The sequence below is a fragment of the Mustela nivalis genome (genome assembly GCF_964662115.1).
Source record: "Mustela nivalis genome assembly, chromosome: 6".
Lineage (NCBI taxonomy): Eukaryota > Metazoa > Chordata > Mammalia > Carnivora > Mustelidae > Mustela > Mustela nivalis.
Window position 1 is genome coordinate 28,746,411 of NC_139025.1, and position 22,005 is coordinate 28,768,415.

The 22,005-nt window shown below is 39.9% G+C and overlaps 1 protein-coding gene across 22 annotated transcripts in view; it reads right to left on the reverse strand.

Moving 5' to 3' along the window:
* Positions 1–22,005, reverse strand: part of EFCAB11 (EF-hand calcium binding domain 11) — a 287,845-nt gene that overhangs the window by 222,657 nt on the left and 43,183 nt on the right. Inside the window, exon 6 of one of the 22 annotated variants that reach the window (XM_082733914.1) lies at positions 3,388–3,429. The exons of the other annotated variants lie outside the window; for them this stretch is intronic. Coding sequence (XP_082590040.1) covers positions 3,388–3,429 — 42 coding nt within the window. The remainder of the gene's footprint in view (positions 1–3,387; positions 3,430–22,005) is intronic. 22 annotated transcript variants of the gene reach the window in all.

A 22,005-nucleotide genomic window follows, 5' to 3' on the forward strand; every position in this document is an offset into this window, starting at 1 on the left:
ATAAATACCAAGATATGGATTATCCCCATTCTCTCTAGAGAGAGAGAGGGTAAGGAATTAGGGAAAATGCATAGGGGGTTTCAACTCTACATGTATACTTTTATTTTTTTAAACATCTGAAGTAAATATGGCAATGTTAAGACTAGAAAAGCTAGGTAGCTGAAGCACAGGAGTTACCTTAAATTACTATTACCCTTCTGCCTTTAAAATATTTCCAATGAACACACAAAAAAATGAAAAAGTATGCATTTGGTATCTTGAAAGTTGGTAAGAGTCCTGATTAATTGTAGATTTGATGATTTATGCAAATTCACAATCCTCAGAGCTCAAAGCATCAGAAATATTAGCCAAACCTTGAGATTAAGTATAACCATTATTAACTTTTTAGTTAGCTGCTTATCAGAACCTAAACCCACAGTCAGTCTGGATACCCTCTTCGAGTTCTATGAAACCCAAAGAAAATCTAAATAAAGATCACAGGGGCGCCTGGGTGGCTCAGTGGTTTGGGCTGCTGCCTTTGGCTCGGGTCATGATCTCAGGGTCCTGGGATCGAGCCCCGCATCGGGCTCCCTGCTCCGCAGGAAGCCTGCTTCCCTCTCTCTCTCTCTCTGCCTGCCTCTCTGCCTACTTGTGATCTCCGTCTTTCAAATAAATAAATAAAATCTTTAAAAAAAAAAAAAAAAAGAAAAAAAGAAAAATAAAGATCACATATCATATCTAACATAAATAAGTTGTTTTTCTGTAGTCTCGAATAAACTAATTCATTGATTTATTCAAGAAGAACTAAACCACCACGTGCTTTATGCTAACCTGAACATCCAGAGGTAATCAAAACAGAACAGATAACACCACGGCTATCATGGAGCTATTAGTAAAGTGTGAGAAACAAACAATATGCAAACAAAGACAAAAGATAGTCTCAGAGATTGGTTAAGTACTGTGAATGACATAAAACCAGTAATAGAGATTTATTTGGGGGTGGGTCAGGAGACCAGTGAAGTCATTTTGGGTAGGGAAGCCCTTTCTGTTGATGCAATGTTTTTTAAACAGGCAATCACAAATGCAAAGACCTGGAATAGAAGGTAGCAAATGTCTAAAGACTAGATGCCCTGGGCCACATAAGCATAAGAAAATAGACATAAGCTTTCTAAGTCCCTAGAAGTACAAGGACATTTATCATCATGCAGTGGGAAAGTTTACAATTCTTTTAAAAAAATTAAAACTAACGGCGCCTGGGTAGCTCAGTGGGTTAAGCCTCTGCCTTAGGCTCAGGTCATGATCTCAGGGTCCTGGGATCGAGCCCCGAGTTGGGCTCTCTACTTGGTGGGGAGCCTGCTTCCCCCTCTCTCTCTGCCTGCTTCTCTGCCTACTTGTGATCTCTCTCTGTGTCAAATTAAAAAAAAAAAAAATCTTGGGGCGCCTGGGTGGCTCAGTGGGTTAAGCCGCTGCCTTCGGCTCGGGTCATGATCTCAGGGTCCTGGGATCGAGTCCCACATCGGGCTCTCTGCTCAGCGGGGAGCCTGCTTCCTTCTCTCTCTCTCTCTCTGCCTGCCTCTCAGTGTACTTGTAATTTCTCTCTGTCAAATAAATAAATAAAATCTTAAAAAAAAAATCTTAAAAAGTTAAAACTAGAAATAACTTGTTTCCTATCCATGAATATTTAAATAACTATCATACCTCAGTCATATATTAAGAGTTCTTATATGGTATTTATGTAAAAACAACTATTACGGTATTATACGGAAATAAAATAACACTGAAAATAAGTAATAGGGAATCCTTATGGTAGTCACTAAACGACACTAGTAAAAATCAACCTTTTTCTAACATATGTACTAACCATTTAGAAAAGACGACAGGCTGTAAATATATTCTTGGGAACAGGTGTTATGGAATAAAGCAAGCAGGCTTAGGCAGGGATCAAAAAAAGCAGGTGACTCTGAACAGTGAAGTAATATTACAGTAGGACGTTAAACATCTGTATCATATTTCAGCACATGTGTTAACACTCAGACTTTTCTTGAAGCTATCATGTACTTTCTTGGGAATGGATATAGTAAATAGTGGATCTCTTCATTTCAATCAGAAAAGAAATAATCTAAAGTACACTTTAGATTTAGATTTAGATACACTTTAAAGTACAGAGAAGCAAGCTCCATCAGTCATGCCAGTTATCAGCTAAATCCCAGATGGCCACCTAGGGGCATTTAAAGACCAGTCCCCAAGTCATTGTCCAAACTACTAAGTAGACAATACAACTAGCACGATGACGAGAATTACAAGGAAGAAAATCAAATGCTGAAAATGCTGTCCTGTCTTTGTTCATAAACCACAGTGCAGTGATACCTTCTCTGTTTGCAGTTCTGATGGCTACAGCTCAGAAGATACCAAAAGGACATCTAAAAAAGTAGTGAACTAAATTAGTGGTCGAGGACCAAACAAGCTGTCTGTAGGGATATGGGAAAAATCCGATTCAGATCCTCTAATCCGGAAACACAAAGGCTGAGAAAAGCTTAAGAGATCAGGAAAGTTTTACATATGATAATTAGAATGGTTTTTCCAAAACTGAAAATTAAGAGCCATGAAAAAATGAAGATTAAAAGAGGTTAGATGAAGACAATTTCTTTTATCACAATTTTATGAAACATCTTAATCATGTGGTGGGACAAAATGAAAATTAAACACACACACACACACACACACACACAAATAGGGGTACCTGGATCATTCAGTTGGTTAAGCGTCTGCCTTCAGCTCAGGTCATTATCCCCAGGGGCCCTGGGATGGAGCCCCAGATCTAATCGGGCTCCCTGCTAAGCAGGAAGCCTGCTTCTCCCTCTCCCTCCCTGCTGCTCTCCCTGCTTGTGGGCTCTCTCTCTCTCTCTCTCTCTCTCTCTCTCTGTCAAATAAATAAATAAATAAAACTTAAAAAAACAAACAATAAAGCATTTGATAAATCACAGAATCTGAGACCCAAGCTTGAATCTCGATTTACTACTTTTTAACTGTACAACTTTGGACAAGTTTTCTTAACCTTTTTGTGTCTTAGTTCCTTATCCAGGAAAGTTGTGAGAGTAAAATGAATAAAGAACAGTGCTTGTTGGGGCGTGTGGATGGCTCAGTCCTTAAGTGTCTGCCTTTGGCTAAGGTCATGATCCCAGGGTCCTGGGATGGAGCCCCACATTGGGCTCCCTGCTCAGTGGGAAGCCTGCTTCTCTCTCTCCCTGTCCCCCTGCTTGGGTACCCTCTCTCCCTGTGTCTCTCTTTGTCAAATAAATAAATAAAATCTTAAAAAAAAAAAAAAAAAACAGTGCTTGCTACCTAGCAAGTGCTTTTTAAAAGCTTTAGCTATAATTCCAGCCACAGAAAAGAGCTAACACAGCATACCTGATTGCTATCCTGCTTATGAGGATGGTCCTTGGTTGGCATCTGGAAACAGATTTTCAGAAATTTCTCACCGCCATTAACTCATACATGAACGGATTGCTGTGCCTAAAACTGCTTGTGCAACAATATGGTTTATGTTGAACCCCACATGCTTTCCTTCTGGGAGTCTGGAATTTTGGTACATGCCAGGTAGAGACTGTCTACATAACCCTCCCACAATAAAAATCCTGGGTGCTGAGTCTTGAATGAGTTTCCCAGGTTGCCACAACTTGCTGTTGGAAGAATTAAGCATGTCCTGTGTGACTTGAGAGGGGACTCTCAGAAACTTGCACCTAGTTTCTTCTGGACTACACCCCATGTGCCTTTCCCTCTGCTAATTTTGCTTCATAACCTTTCTCTGCAACAAACTGTAGCCGTAAGTAAATTACATGCATAGTCCTTCCAGTGAATCATCAAACCTGGTGGGGGCCTTCCTTAGAGATCTATCAACACTCAAACATAGTTAAATTATTTTATACCAGATATAGGTATAGTAAAAATGCATTTTAATAAATCTTGAAGTTCAAGAAAAGTTATTTTTAGATATAATACCTTGATGAAAACAGGAAACATTGTTTCTTCTCATAAATAATAGATGAAATAAAAAAGTTGAGATTCAGTGGCATATTCATTAAATTATACCACTATTTCTGGACAATATACCTTGACATCAGATGAAAATAAATATTTAGCTTACACCTTCTAAATGATATTCAACAGAAGAACAATAGTGGTCCGAAAACCTTGGCATATCCTTCAGATAGCAACAGAAGATAGAGCACAACTGAAATGAATCCCCAAACTTAGAAACATATCATTAATTTCACATATTTTCTACATCTCTTAACAAATAAGCTTAGTCTTTTCCAACACTTGGTAAATCCAATGCTCTGCCCAATAAATCAATATCTGGAAATGAGAATTTAGAATAAAAAGTTTGAGAGAAAAAGTACTTAATAATTCATGTGACTTTCTGTTTTTGGATAGTCCAATCAATTCCCCCACTGAAAAAAACCAAAAATGTTGCTTAAGAACTAAAACAAAACTCGGCGCCTGGGTGGCTCAGTGGATTAAAGCCTTTGCCTTCGGCTCAGGTCATGATCTCAGGGTCCTGGGATCAAGGCCCGCATTGGGCTCTCTGCCAAGCGGGGAGCCTGCTTCCCCCTCTCTCTCTCTGCCTGCCTCTCTGCCTACTTGTGATCTCTGTCTGTCAAATAAATAAATAAAAATCTTAAAAAAAAAAAAAAAGAACTAAAACAAAACTACCTTAAAGGCACTGAGTTACAAAGATGGTGGGGTCAGGCCATATTCTTGGGATAGCTCAAACCTGAAGTGGTTATTGGAAATTTGGCATCCCCAAACCACTTTTTTCCTGAGGATAAGGGTCCATATCTGTACTTCAGCTTTGGTTTGGTGGCTTCAGAGGAGAAGAGATCAGGAGTGAAGACTCGGGGCTTACCCACCAAGGATTATCTCACAGAATAACTTCCCCACATTAGGCTGATACCCAAAGAGCTGCATGAAAGTTGCCCTGAGCAAAGTAGCAAGAGAAGAGTGAAAGGAAAAATGATAACCCATGTCCACAGGGTTATGGATGTTGACCGACCCTCATCTAGACTGGCACCTTGAATCTAAGCATACCTTGAGTGGGTACAGAATTTCAACATAGTGTGTACACACACACATCTTAAGTAAAATATTAGCGAACTGAATGCAATTGTATATAAAAGGTAACAGGCATGACCAAAAAGGGTTTATACTAAAATACACATGTCACTCACCACATTAAAAATAAAAACCAATTATCTTTATCTAAATAGATACAGAAAAAGCATGTAATACAATTTAATGCTCATTCTTGATAAAACAACAACAAAAAACTCCAATGTAGTAGACTAGGTGGGAACTTCTTTAATTGGACACAGGGTCTAATTATAAAATCTTATAGTTATGATAAAGTTAAGTGATAAGAGGCTGAAGTCTTTCCCCCTGAGTTTGGAAATAAGACACTGTCACCACTTCAAGTACCAGTTTTAGTACATACGTCAATGAGAAGAAATTAAAGACATAAGAACTGGAAAGGAAGAAAGGAAGTAGTTACTATCTTCCACTGATAGTATTATCTTCATTAAAATATCCATAGAAAACTATGAATTTAATAAGGTTGCTAGATATTAGATCAATATACAAAAATCAATTACATTTCTATTTAAGTGTTATTATAAGTAATTTAAAAACCATTTTTTACAAGATTTTATTTCCTTATTTGTCAGAGGGAGAGAGAGAATGGGCACAAGCAGGAGGAGCAGCAGGCAGGAGGAGAAGCAGACTCCCCACTGAGCACAGAGCCTGATGCAGGACTTGATCCACTTATATGGAAAAGCAAAGAACTGGATATAACCAATATACAGCTAAAGAAGAAAAGTGAAGAGGGAGAATTCCCATATGGATATTAAGATTTTATGAAGACATTGTGGAATTGGCTCAGGGTGACCAATGGAACAGAATACAAAAGGTAGGAACAGGGAAGCATGGCAGAGCTGTAGAGAAGAGAGGACACAGTTAAAAAAAAAAAAAAAAAAAACAGGGCAGAAAATAGTAGTTATCCATATGGGAGAAGTTCCTACACACTATGCACTGCTCAAAAATCAACTCTAAAAGAATTAAGAACTTAATTTTCAAGGGCAAAACTTTAAATTTTATGAAGAAAATATGGGTACCTTTCTAACCCTGAAATGAGTTTCTTAAATGAAACATAATCACTCCACTACAAAAAAGATTCATAAATTCAATAAAATTAAATTTATTTATATTTCAAAAGATATCTGAGGACAGTGAAAAGACAAGCCACAAACTGGGAGAAGATACCTGTTAAAATGACAAAATATTTGTACTGAGAACATCTACGAAGAACACGGTCAAATCAATAGAAAATACAACAGAAAATGGATACAAACCATGAGCAGATATGTCACAGAAGAGACCAATAAACATGAAGATATGTAATATATGATTCATGATTAATCAGGGAATGTAAATCAAGCCTACAATGAGGAACTATACCCACTCCACAGGAAAAGATTCGGAAGTCTAATAATACCAAGTGTTGGAGAAGATGCAGATCACCAGACTCTCTCATACACCCATGGGCATGCAAATTAATACAAATGATTCAGAGATATCATCTGGCATTTTAAAATGTTGGTACTATCAAAGTAAACATTTGCATGCTTTATAACCCAGGGATTCTACTCCTGAGAGAATCACCTAGGAGTTATGATACATGACTGTCTGTACAGTATTATTAGTTATAGCAAAAAAACAAAATGCCCATCAATAGGAAAATGGATTCTGGTAAATTCATACAATGAAATGTTATACACATTTAAAATGAATTCTAATTATATGCAAAACAGGGACAAATATTATAAACACATTACTAAGTGAAAAATGCAAGTCATCAAAGAACTATATACATCTTAACACTCTTTTTATATATAGTTTTAAAATGAGAGAGATTAAATGTTAAGGAAATACATAAGGGTGTGTACATGTATGTACATCTGTATTTACATACGCATGTGTGTGTGTTTAAGCAAAGGAATAACAAACACTTAATCCTGAATAGCAGTTCTTAATGGTAGGAAAGCAGGAAGACAGAATGGAGGACTACATGAGTATACATGAGTTAGTGGTAGTATTTCAAATCTTAGATTGAATGTACTCATTGTATTATTAAACACACTAACAAATCAAAGATAACTATGCATGGAAAAATTATATAAAAAAATTAACTACATACATCTACAGATTTACAGATTGTTACAATCTGATTCAAACTATTACACCATAGTTTTAATGTATGCAAACTGCTAATATACCATTTTGGAATAATTTATCATAACATTTAACTTACTTATACAACCTGCTGGAAAGGCTAACAAGTAAACACCAGTTGAAAATAAGGAAGGAAAAGAATATACATTGCTTTCATAAAACTAATTTAAGGAGGTATGATAAACACTTCCTGCAGTGTTAAGAAACAAAAAAGATGTCAGCAACAAAAAGCAAAATGCACTGAAACTTACCAGTCAAGGAAATCTAGCCGTAAAAACAAACATCAGCATTATAAAAACAGAGAATAAAGCTATAATTCTACAATCTATTTGTATAGACTGAATGTTTTATGTCTTCCCAAAATTCATATATTGAAACCTAACCTCCAGGGGTACCTGGGTGGCTCAGTCGGTTGAGTGTCTGCCTTTGGCTCAGGTCATGATCCCAAGGTCCTGGGATGGAGTCCCACATTGGGTTCCTTGCTCAGCAGGAAGCCTGCTTCTCCCTCTGCTTCTGCCTGTCATTCCTCCTGCTTGTGCACGCTCACTTGCCCTCTCTTTGACAAATAAATCAAAAGAACTTAAAAAAAAAAAAAGAAAAGAAAAAGAAAAAAAGAAACCTAACCTCCCAAAGTGACAGTATTCAAAGGTGGGGCTCCTGGGAGGTGGTTAGGTTGTGAGGGTGGAACCTTCATTCTGGGATCAGTGCCCTCAGAAGGGACCCAGGATAACTCCTTTGCCTCTTTCACCCCATGAGGACACATCGAGAAGATGGCTGTCTATGAACCAGGAAGCAAATTCTTATCAGACACCAGATCTGTTGGCACCTAGATCTTAGACTTCCCAGCCTCCAAAACCGTGAGAAATAAATGTCTGTTGCTTAAGCACCCCCTACATAGTCTTCTACCAAAACAGCCTGAACGGACTGAGACACCATTGCAATGGGGAGCGCAATGTGCTAGGGCTGCCAGACCTTGATCTATGCCTGCTTGGATGTGTGACCTTGAGTGGGTAATTTAACCTCATGTATAAAATAAGAGACTATACCAACTTTGAAGGATCTTTTCTTTGATGAAAGTCCAGAATCCTGTAAGAAACTATTCTTATCAAGAATTAACAAAATCATGATGCAATTTCTTTATATAAGTAAATGATATGTAATTTAGTATTCAAGTGCCTTTGGATGAATGACAACAATGTCCACAAGCTCTGAGGAGAGAATAAAGCATTCATACAGCATTAGCATCAGATTAGCTAAAATGGAAAAGGGATGTATGCACCGACAGTTTCCAAGTGGTCTATGAATTTGATTTTTGGTAGATCAGAGGTGTTCTTTGGTATAGTCTTTCCACGTAACTACACTGAGGCAAAAAATTATAATTTAGGCATTATGATTTAAACATTAAGCATTAAATTCTATAATGGAAAGAATTTGATAAGTCTGCAGAGATTCTATCTATATTTCCATGCAGAGGAACCTCTTTTGGGGGGAATATTACCCCAGTAAATTACTCCAAAGCAATGCTCTGCTCCCCAGAGCCACAGGGGCAGGCCTCCATGTACGGTACCTACGACTGGAAGGGAAATCTATTTAATCCTGGCTGCAATCTAGCACGCCCATCCCTCCAACAGAGCTATTTCACAAATCGAGCTGACATTTTAATCTACTATTCTGTAATACATGTATCTATTTCTCAATTTATTCTAGATGGTGAAAAAATGTGCTAAGTTATTGTACCTCTTCAAGCCCCAACAGAATAGTATGCAACAGGGAAAGTAAATGAAAGATGTGTGTATTAATGTAAATATGTCTCAAAAATATAATGATTAGAGAAAAAGAGATCTTCATTTATGTAAGGCTTAAAAATAACACAGTACTATATACTAATTCAAATACACAGACCTGCATCATAAAATATAAAGGGACACATGGGGGCACCTGGGTGGCTCAGGGGTTAAAGCCTCTGCCTTCTGCTCAGGTCATGATGCCAGGGTGTTGGGATCGAGCCCCACATCAGGCTCCCTGCTCAGCAGGGACCCTGCTTCTTCCTCTCTCTCTGCCTGCCTCTCTGCCTACTTGTGATCTCTGTATGCCAAATAAATAAATAAAATCTTAAAAAAAAAAATAAAGGCACACATGAATGATTTTAAAGATTTAGGATAGTGATTATTTCTGGGGCAGAGGAAGGAAAAGGCAAGTAAGCAGGGCTACCCACGGGGCTTCAGTCATGTTTGGAATGGAATGATTTGTTTCTTAACCTGGAATGTATACGCACTATTTTTCTGCCTCAATTATTTTACATGTATATAATACACACTGACGCACCACATGTACATCTCCAAGAGAAGAAGCAGCAGATCTGAAAAAGTTCTGCCCTGTCACAGTGAGGCCCTGTCAACTCTTTTCCAGAATCCCTGGAACAAAGGCAGTGGGAAGAGGCACTGACCATGCCTGGAGATAGACACTAAATGTAGCACTTGATGTAGCACTGGCTTCTACAGTTTTATTCTAATCAGTAGTAAAATCTATTAAGCCACAGAATTAGGGAGGTTAGAAAGAGTAAAGCCGAGCAGGAATCTAAGGAGTGGAATTACTAGCAGCAAACCATGGAAAGGCTTCAAGAACTTACTTTTGCCAGAATGAAACCTCAACCTCTGCCTTCTAATAACAAAATGTTTTTATTAATTATCTCTGAAGGAAGGCTCAATAATAAGTATTCTCAGCAATGCATTTCAATGCCTTATAAATCACTAGAAAGTTTAGTTCAGTGGAAATTTTGTCAGGATATTATGACTAATATGGTCTGAAGACACACAGAAAGGAGATGGTCTATATTGTTTCCTGATTCCCAAGTCTAAATCAGACACCCTGAATCATAACCGGGATAGAACAGAGTCCTCAAATCTGTGTTGTTTCATTTAAAAGTGTCTATACCTTTTAAGCTTTCATGTATTTTATTAGATTGTTCATTTTTCACAAGTCCCTTCCTCAAGAAGAAAGCTATTCGAGTGATTCATCCTTTTGGCACTGAGGCATGCACGTGTAGGTCTCAAGATCATTTGTTCACGTCTTGTGTCTCCAATGAGGAGGAACAGATGAAGACTACGTTCACATTACAAATGACTGACATTCAGATTAGATATTTGGTCCTTCATATCACTTTATGATTTGTAACCTAAGGATAAATAAGATGTTAGAAAAGGTAGCTGACCACGGATTGAAGTGGTAAGATACCATCCAGGAAAGTTGCTTTCCAGTCCAAGTCTACCCATTTGCTGCCACATTCATCTGTAATAGCTCAGTGGACTCATCAGTTTCTTGTGCCCAGTTTGTTGTACCTCCTCAAGACCCAACAGAATAGTATGCAACAGGGAAAGTAAATGAAAGACGTGTGTATTAATGTAAATATGTCTCGGACTCAGCACGGACTCAGGGTATCTGTTCAACTGAACTTTACTGATAATTGGAAACAAATGTGGGAAGACGGCAGGGATACCAAAAAAGGATACTAGAGTCCACTAGCTTGACTTTCTTTGTATACTGGGAATGCTCAGAAAACCTACACGTCTTGAGGACTCTTAACATCTTTTTTTATCCTTCTATCTCTCTGCTTCCAAGGTTTACAATCTTACAGAAGGTTACAAAAATAATTAATATGAGTATAATATACACAACATGATATGAAATATAATAAAGTACAGAATACGCTATGATAGATAAAATACAGTAACACAATGATATAACATACTATGGAGGGGTATCCACGAGAGTGCACATCACGCATTCCCTCTTGCAGTGCTTTAACTTCCTTACAGCATGTTATCCCTGTCTGGAGTTAACTTTTTACTTGGTTGTCTGTCTTCTTACAGCTAAACTGTGAATTCCTCGAGAGCAGGGACCTTGTTTGCTTTACTCATCGCTCTACCCCCAAGCACCCCGAAAGTGCCTAGGTACAGAGTAGGTACGAAATAACCACTTACTGAAGGGAGGAATGAATATATGCCTACTCAATTTAAAACCTCTCCGTTCAAAGGCTTCGAAGCATGTAGCAAATGCATTCCCTATTTCATCAAACTCACTGTCTTGAATACTGGGTTTACTGAAAAAGGGGGGAGGGGAGAAGAAAACGGACTCCTTACAATATATAACAGGGAGAGCTTGTGCCACAGAGAAGAGCATGGAAATGAATGCTGTTATTTGATTTACATATTTTAATCACATTCATCTGATCTATTAGAAACTAAAAATAAATCCTTTCACTATTTTTACACTAGGCACTAATTTAATTATATTCTGTGACTAAAGCTATTACATTACATATTTTCCATACAAATTACCTTGTACTTTTCTAGCAATGATATGAGCTATCTCAATATGTCACAGGTATTCTTGTAGTCTGAGAAATAGTATGAGGCAAGAGGCAATATGAACATATTACTGATGAGGGAGCAGGAGGCTGGCTGAGGACAAAGCAAGAGCTGGCGCCTTGCAACCCCCCCCCCTTTTTCTTCATCCGCTCCCCTCCACAGGTGTAGCATTCCTCAGGCACCCCTGACTGCCATAAAGTGATAAATAGTTAACCTGCTGAGATCACAATCCTGCAAGACAGGAGTCTCCCTTGGTTTGCAAATTTCTTTGAGATTACAACAAAGAAGTTACCTTATCAATAGCCCAATCTCCAAGGACACAGAACTCAGTTTTTCAAGTCAAATGTCACCCTCCCCTCCATAAAACCTAAGGAGGCAGAGGTAGAAGGAAAGGTAAATAAAGTTAAATTTCTTCTAAACCTAAATCTCATTAACAAGGATGTTTGATAGCAGGGATGTAACATTCCACCAGACTCCTAATTGTCTTTACTTGATAGCAACTAAGCCTTCAATATCCTGATAGTATTATTTGCCCCAAAAGCCCTTCTAAACACCCCTTTGTCCTCACCTACCCAACTCCTGCGTATATAACCAACCACCCCTCACAACCCGGGGCAGCCGCATCTCCGCCTGCCCACGGGCCCTGTCCCCGTGCTCTAATAAATCACCTTTTGCACCAACGACGTCTTAAGAATTCTTTCTTTCGTCGTCGGCTCCGAACCTCCTCACCCCACCGAACCTGACTTAGGTTCTGGGACTTCATCATTTTTGGCGAGCCAGCCAGGAGATTTGTGAGTCTTTATATTTGGACTCTGAGCTTCGGTGCAAAATTGGTGAGTACTTTCTCTCCTTTTCCTTTACACTCATTCCAGGGCTTTTTCAAGGAGTATGGTCTTATTGGAACACTTGCATGTCAATTGCTCAGGCTGTAATCCTCTAGCCCGTGGCTACTCCACGGGGAGGAGAGCGCCTGCCTTTTGGCTGTAAGCTAGTACCCTGGCCGGAATGGCAATAAGACCCAGAAACTTGATGGCCTCACTCTATTCCTGTTCTTATAGAAAGTTGTCTCTCTTGGGCACGGGACAGCCACCTAAGTCACCAGGACGGCTGCCAATCTTAAGACTCCCGTGTGAGGTTTCCTCCTGACTGATCTAATGTGATCCCCTCCACATGCCCGGTCTAGCCACTTCTGGCCGCGAGACCTCCACTGGGAGCCGGCCGAAACCAGTACCCGATTGAATTAAAACGCAACCGGGGACCGTTTCCTAGGGAAGTTGGCTGTAAGGACCACATGTGTTGGAATGTCGCATAGACCATGATGGATTTCAATCTTTACTGTTTCTCGTCAGTGTCTTCTGCGAACCACCTAAAGCTATGAAATTGGGTAATTTCCCCTTGCCAAACTTTTCTAGTACTTCCATGGGTTAATATGGCAAAACAGTATGCAATCTTCAGAATATATGATAGCATGGCACAAGCGTTTTAGTCCATTCACCAGGCACCCATTGGCAGCCTAGGATGCGATGGGGAAGCGGAGGGACGCCGGCACCCCTTCCAGGGCCTTTAACGGCAGGAATGCCTTCCCAGGGAAGGCAAAACGGTGATCAATAGCGATTTTTGTTGAGGGACGCCTCCGGTCGCTTTTGACACAGGAACCTCTGACATATCCTGCGTGGGACGCTACCCAGGAGTCAGGGGGGATTTGGTAATGGACCTTCATTACTTTTCTGGAAGCATGGCCTCAGTAGGCTTCTTCAGTTCCCAAGGACTCTACCTTGGGGTGCCTTTTAACCCACTGGAAATAATTTGGATTGCAAAACTTAGGAAAGGACTGAGCTCCTGTAACACTACATGGCCTCAGTGGGATCTATCAGTTAGATCTCTGCAGGAAAGAGGGCAAATGGACCTAGGACACCTTCACTGCTCATACCTAGGCCTTTATTGCTCTGCACCAGGACCCTGGACTAAGGGGCTTTTGCGGAATGTGTTTGCCCAAATGAGTCAGCTAGTAAACTTTCTCCTGACATATTGGATGGAAATTACGTAAATAAGCCTTCTTCTAGTAAACCCAGGTTGCTGGGCCATCCCTAGCAAAGGGGACTCTGGCTTTATTTCTTTCTGTTTCTCCTAATAGATGTGGGGGCTTCTCCCTCACTCACTTCCCGTGTTAATAGCTATAACTGGAGCCAACTGGGGTTGGTCTAACTCGAGACAGAGACCATAAGGAATATTCCCAAGCAGCTGCCGAAACTCTCTTTGTTTCGGGGAAGTTTCCCTGTGTTCTCTGGCCTGACTTGGACTGCCTAACCCCTCCCCCCTTGCTGGTGGGAAAGTATGACGTCTGCTCCTCTGTTGGGGCTTATGAGCTCTAAAACCGGGAATCCCTTCTCTGCCTCCTGGCAGCACTTTGTTTCCTCTGTTTTCCCCTTCTGTTTCTGCACCAAGGTGCGTGCAGCCTGCATGACTAGCCTCTAGATCATGCACCACGGCTCCTTCTCTCTTCACTCTCAAGGAGCAAGAAGAACACCCCCACTCCAGATCTTCCCACGCATGTCTCAGGTAAACATTCAAATTGGAGTGGGCCCAGGTGGAACGTAAATCGCTATTGAAACTAAGTTAAGTTTGTTGGTTTAATTAAGATAGATGCATCTTTGAATTTAACAGCAGTAAATGTGAAGCTTTATTCTATCGAAGTTTACTAAAGGTCAAATAAGCTTATGTTACTTGTTAAAATTTGTTAGCGAAGAAATGACTAAACTGATGGTTAATTGTCTATCTCAAAGTTCTAATGGGTAATTGCTGAAGTAGCTTTCAAAGTCTTTGGTAACCTGAAAGTTTTAAAGTTTTGCTTGGATGACAAATGGAATTAAATTGCGGACATCTAGGTCTTAACCAAATAGGATAAAATGCTAAGTCGTTAATTTCTGGACGTAGGTTTGTGCTTTTTGACCTCTTACTGCAAAGAAACTAAGAGTATTTAAGTCTGCTGGTAAACTTGTTTTCCACTTAACTGATTCATAAATTTGCCACCTGAAGAATTCTGTTGTAGCAGTTCACAATTGGTTAATAACTAAAGGTGTTTCTAAGAATACAAAGTTCTGCTTAGTGTAACTAAGACTGATGGAAATAAAGGGAAACTGTATGTAGGAAAGTAGGAGATATGTAAGAAAGATTTAAGGAATGGGAATACATTTTGTTGAAGGTAAAGGAAGGTAATTTTGTCCTAAATTAGATGGTTGTTTGGAAGGAAATGACTTGGGACAAAACCTGAATGCAAAGGAAAGTTGTAGATGGTTTGTGAAGGGAAATCTTCAGAAAAGGAATTTCAGCGATGGTCAAGAATGGATTAAGATTGAAATGAATGGCTTTTAAAGGTACATTGGTACAAGACTGAAATTCTCTGTTCAAAAGGACAATGATTTCTTAGATCAATTGATCTGCTGTTAAGAAAATGTAAATGGTTTTCTCTTTGCCTGCCCAGAAAAACGAGTTTCTATGTTCAGTTTTATCAGGTGTTTAACATCCCTAATTATATTTAGGCATGTGCTTTAAAACTTTCTAAGATTTTAGCAAATGTTGACAAGATTTAAATCGTAAATCTCTTTAACTCAGGCTTTTCCTTGGTATGTGAAGTTGCTCATGAAGTACTACTGAACCAATGATAAACCTTGGGTTACATTTGGGAAAATGCTATAACTATTCTAGAGATTCTACGCACTTCCTAAAGTTTTAACGTTTTGAGAGATCACCGCTTGATACTGTAATTATGGAAATGTTATGTATCACAGAAATAACCTGATTTCCTTGCAGCTAAATTGTAAACTCCCGTGTCTCTTTAGCTCTAACCATATTCATTCTGAGTTTTTGTCATTTATAATTGTTTTAATTCTCTGGTAAAATGAGTTTTATCTTCAAGGAGATTCCTATGAAGGACTTTCAGGACAAATACAGATATTTGATATGCTTGAAAATCCTAAAACTGAAATGGGTAAGAATTTCACCAGAATTAGTAACATGGGACTAAATGAACTAAAAGATTATAGTGTTGTGTCTCTTAATGTTTTGTCTTACTTTAAACATTGCTGGTTCTCTCTAATGTTTGCTCTTCCAGACTAGGGATACTCCCTCCTAGTTATCTGTAACTTATAGAGATGTAAAAGTGCTCATTTGTAAAAGTGCTCAAAGCATTCAAGCTTTTCTCTCTATCTGAACCCTCTGAAACCAAAAGGTCTTAGTAAGTATTCTTTCTTCCATGGCAATCAGTCATTTGCATAAGTTCAATAAGAATCTGTTCTCCTTGTAACAGGAAAGAATTGGAAACTGGTTATTTTACCAAGGCTTTGACTGGGATGTCATATTTGAAAAGACTCAGATATGACCAGACAGTTTAAAGGAACTAAGGTTGACTTTATGAAACCTGGAGCCATAAAGCCTGTTGGGACTGTTGGCCTGATACCTTGCTTACAGAGTTCCCAGCAGCCCCACCAGGTGAGTAAAGAATGTCACTCCTTGGTAGGTGCAGTCTCAGGAAGAGGAATTCACCCAAAGGTATTGCAGGCAAGCCTGATGGCAAGTACAGGGCTTGGCTTCTGGCCCGGAGAGGCTACTAAAAGTTCAACCTAGAGGTTCCTTATACAAAGTCCCAGCAAAGCAGATTCTAAAATATCTATTGATCACACTCACTGTTCTTGCTGAGCTTATGTAAATAATTAGGCCAAGTTTGTTAAAACTGGACTTGTTTCACAAGTGAATTAGTCCTGATTTGGCTATCTCTGGAAATGAGGGTTATTTTAGAGAGAAAAATTATGTTTTAGTAACACGCCTTTATGGATGTTAAATTCTAGATTTGATTGTCTTTAAATGTTGTTTACCTAAGCTAAACAATTTGAGGTAAACTTCAGAGAAGTTGCACAATAGCTTCTTTAGTCGATCTTATTATTTTGTGGGGATATTAGCAGACCCCACTGCACATGATTAAACAACTGGAAAATGGGATTGATCCCCTGCAATTGTATAACTTAACTAACACCTTATGTGTGGCTGGGATAATGAAATTGCCTAAAAGCCAGCATACCGCACTCCATAGGATTAACTATGGACTTGTGGAGATAATGGATGACCCCACTTTCTTTATGAGTGGATTGTATGATGCATGGGGGACTCCCCTTATCTCTTGACAAGTTTTCTCACTTGCCAGTGATCCTCTGTAATCAGGATATTGTTAAGGCTGGACCACTCAAAGGTCTTCTTATTGGTTTCACCCCTTTGTCATATTTATCCTAGAGGCCACCTCTGTTGAGATGCAATTGCAAATAGATGCTTTAGCTAAGCATAGAACAGCCCTTATAAAAGAGCCTCAAAGCTCACTATGGGACAGTCGTTGACTATAATGATGTCACATCAGGTCCAGATTTGTCTTAGAAGCCAAAGGCCACCAATGAATGATGGAGGCCGACTTATTAAATACTGGGCTACACTAACAGATATGCCAGAAATAATACTTAAAACTTGTCAAACTTTAAACCTAGTTACCTGTATGCCTGAACCTGACCACTGTACTTCTTTCTCTATAGAGCAAAAATGTTCAAAGGTTATTGATCTTGCTTACTCTATTTGTCCAGATTTAAGATGCCCCTGTTAAAAATACGACTGACAGTTGGTTTTCTGATGACAGTAGTTTTCATAGAAAGAATAAGAAAAGCTAGGTGTGCCATAGTGCTCACTAGCACTTTGCAATTGCCAAAGTCTAAGAATTAACATTTATACTGACTCCAAATATGCTTTCCTGGTACTACATGCCCATGGAGCTATTTGGAAGGAAAGGGGATTGCTATCAAGCCATAACTCCCCAATCAAATATGAGCCTAAGTTATAAAACCCTCCTTATCGCTATACTGAAGATGGCATATATCAGATCCGGGATACATATTTGTGGTTCACACCCACGATTGGACAGCTCAGTTAAAAGGCAGTTTTATGCCGGGAACAAAAGAAATCATACCAGTGATACTTGGGCAAAGAACGCACGATATCTGGGATGGCTACCACTAGAAATGTGTTCCCAAGTAATAGTACTCCAGGCTTCTGACTGGTTTGCTACTGACTGGGCAAGGCGACCTGGCATCAGATGGCCAGCTCCAAATGGAACCCACTGGATATGTGGAACCAATCTGTGGCCCTGGCTCCCTCCAGGGTGGATAGGTCGCTGTACTTTAGGATTTGCCTGGATTCATGGGCGCATTACTAAAACCATTACAACTCCAGCTAATCTCCCCAACTTGAAACAAAGATGGACACGATCTGTTTTTAAATGGTATGATCACTTAGCATCCATCTTTGTTCCTTCTGCGGGACTAGAAGATGTCATGTGGCATATAGAAGCCCTTGATAAATATACTACAAAGGCGCTCAATGACTCACTGAACAGCATCTCCCTACTTAATACTGAAGTGTCACAAATACGCCAGGCAGTCCTACAGAATAGGATGGCCTTAGATGTCCTGACAGCAGCACAGGGTGGCACATGTGCAATTATCAAGACAGAATGTTGCGTGTACATTCCAGACTATCGCAAAAATGTCACAGGACTAATAAAAGATATGCACACCCAGATTAAGGCCCTACAGGATCCCCCTCTCTCTCTCAGTGAATGGTTAAGTTCCTGGTTTGAAGGAGGGCTATGGCCAAATCTCCTTTTCGGGCTTCTCATTCTTATCGCCTTATTAACCTTAATATGTTGCTTTATTCCATGTTTCTCTACTTGGTGCCGAGACTCCATTGCTACAATGACTACACCACGACAGACGATCCTTGTCGCGCGCGAGGACGCCTCTTCACTGTCAGCGCTGGATTCAGCTGCCTCCACTTTTCGTAACTCCCTTATACGTTCCTACCCTGATCAATATTGACCCGAGCAGGTAGGGACAGCTCTACGCCCCTATTCAGCACGAAGAAGTTACAGAAGATGAGACCTCCCACCTTCAACCACCTTAAAGATTTAAGGGTCAAAATTGTTCAGGGGGGAATGATGAGGGAGCAGGAGGCTGGCTGAGGACAAAGCAAGAGCTGGCGCCTTGCAACCCCCCCCCCCTTTTTCTTCATCCGCTCCCCTCCACAGGTGTAGCATTCCTCAGGCACCCCTGACTGCCATAAAGTGATAAATAGTTAACCTGCTGAGATCACAATCCTGCAAGACAGGAGTCTCCCTTGGTTTGCAAATTTCTTTGAGATTACAACAAAGAAGTTACCTTATCAATAGCCCAATCTCCAAGGACACAGAACTCAGTTTTTCAAGTCAAATGTCACCCTCCCCTCCATAAAACCTAAGGAGGCAGAGGTAGAAGGAAAGGTAAATAAAGTTAAATTTCTTCTAAACCTAAATCTCATTAACAAGGATGTTTGATAGCAGGGATGTAACATTCCACCAGACTCCTAATTGTCTTTACTTGATAGCAACTAAGCCTTCAATATCCTGATAGTATTATTTGCCCCAAAAGCCCTTCTAAACACCCCTTTGTCCTCACCTACCCAACTCCTGCGTATATAACCAACCACCCCTCACAACCCGGGGCAGCCGCATCTCCGCCTGCCCACGGGCCCTGTCCCCGTGCTCTAATAAATCACCTTTTGCACCAACGACGTCTTAAGAATTCTTTCTTTCGTCGTCGGCTCCGAACCTCCTCACCCCACCGAACCTGACTTAGGTTCTGGGACTTCATCATTACTGAATAAAATGCTTATAAAATGGGATTCCTTCTCTCAGCCAGAAAAAAGAGACACAATACATTAGGTCAGTCATTAGGAGTGAAGCTCCACGAACAATACCACATCTGCTTTAGTGTGGATCTGGAGCTCCTACCTGCCTACCAGAATTTGAAACACTGTGTTTTCCAGAAAACACATTCAAAGGAGAAAGCTATCCCTTAAAAAACAAATTCGAGAATCACTTAAACACAGTTTTATTGGCATCGTTTCAGAATCCATCGTGAGGTATTTTGTCTAAGTTAAATTTAAAACTCCTCATTTTTCAAGCTAACCTGTTACAACTAATAGGTTTTAAAATGATGAACAGCCACAGAACCGTAAAAAATATTTCACTTTCATAAAACCAAAGATCACTCTGTCTGAAATGAAGTTTCATTTTTAAAACTATGCATTTGGAAAAAAAAAAAAACAATCATATACTCTTGGAAGAAATGGTCATTTTCCACAAAAGAAAATGTGAGTAGGATTCAACAGTAGCACAGAACTAAAACACACACTGTCAAATAAAGGCTGTTTTGCTCTTTGGCAAATACAGAGCTTGTTGCTATATAATGGGTAGGAGAGAGGGGATGGGAAGTTCCAGGTATTTGCAAATCAAGAACACAAGGGTTTTTTTGTTTTTGTTTTTGTTTTAACTTAGTCTTGTGAAAATATTAGCATTTTAAAAAAATCAGTGTTAGATTTGAATTAGGTTTAGGAGATTATAAAGAGACAATGCACAATTATAGTACCAGGGCATGTAAATAATTGAAATTTATTATCTACTTTTAAGACATTTCTTTAGAGATAGAGAACTTTGAAATGCACTGTCATGAAAGAAGAAACTCAAACCATGTATGTGTGTGCAAAGGGACAAAAACTCAGTGGCAGATGGGGCAAAAGGCATGGCTTCAGACGGGATCCTTTGGAGGGGACTTCCAGGATCACCCACAGGTTTGATCATTTGCTATTTTTCGCTACATCCTTTGGCCAACTTAAGTCACAAGGTGAGCTCAGATTCAGACAGGGGAGAAAAACTTCACCTCTTGATGGGCGCTCTGCAAAGGGGTGTACCTACAGGGGTGGCGGGAGTCATTATGGCCATCTTTGCAAACAATCGACTAGCCCATGAATGCATGTGGTCCTTTTGCCGTGCAGTTGGTGTCTGAATAATAAGGTTTGGGGGATGAACAGGAGAGCTCATAACTCAATGAGTTCAATGTGAGAGATTTACTACAGTTACCATAAAGATTGCTATCCTCATACCTGCACATGGGGCATGGAAACCTGCACTTCTGGGCACACGGCAATGTTCCAGATGTCCATAAGGGTTCTAATCCCCATCCCCAAACACCACTGACAGAAAGCAGGGTCACACGCAGGAAGAGCGGTACAGTAGTGCAGGCAGGTGGCATGCCCTTACAATGAGACACAGAAACTATTGCCACAGGTGCAACAGAGGAGGGGACCCAACCTCACCCTGAGGAAAGGGCCGGATGCAGAGACTGGGCTGCAAAGGAGGGGACATCCCAGAAAGGCATTATCGTGCACATAGTGTCTAAAGGTAACAGCTCATCAGGAGGGAAGCTGGAAGACCTTCTAAGGAGAGGGGGCAGAGGATAGTCGGCAGTGAACATGGAGTTAAGGTCTGGCCTTTAGCATGTGAACTTAGGCCTGGGGCCCAGACATCTGCAAGGAGATAATGGGAAGAGGGCTGATGGCAGAAAGACACTACACTAGCAAAGGGACTGGTGACTGAATGAGTTTAGAGCAAGGGCAGAAAAGAAAAAAAATCAATGATGACTGCGAGCATGAAGCTGGGAAAATCATGGTATCACTGACAGAAATAGAAGGAAAAAGCTGACTTGAGGACAAGAATAAAGATTCTCACTTTAAATATGATGAACAGAAGGTGACAACAGGCAACTGAGAACATTGCTGGCTATTTATTAACTGTGTGACTTTGGGAACATTATCCAACCCCTCTAAGCTCAGTTTTCTTATCTGTAAAATAGGAATCATACCGGTGTACAACTCATTAGGTTATTGTGAGGACTGAATGAAATCATGGCAATAGTGGGCACTCAAAAATGACAGGTACAGGTGCCGTCATCATTATCCAGTTTATTATTTGACAAATAGCCCAGGAACCGAGTTTTTTGGGTCACGTGAACTTATGATTATCTGATACACCTCTTATCAGGTTTTTTTTTCCCCTCCAGTACAACTGAGGTAATTTAAAACATTCTATTCTAATGGTAGTCCTTGTAAATTTCCCATCCCATTTGAGTCTGAGCAATTTATAACCCAGAGAATGCTCCAGTTCTATGACAAATTCATCACCGCAAACCATTAAAACTAGGATGTCAGCTGACCCATCTGGATTAGATGTGAACATTTGACAGCTACAGTTCTTTCTAAGAAGCATAACCCAGTAGGTTTAAATGGGGCTTCTTTACACCGAAAGAAAAAAAAAAACCCTGAAAAAACACAATTTAGTAATAATTTGCAACATGCTAAGGATCCCTTTGAGATGAGAGGTGTCTGTCTGGCTCTATTTATTTGGAATATAAGAAAATAAGATTAAATAAAGAGTATAAGATCTTATAGTAATAAGGCAGATACAAGCAGT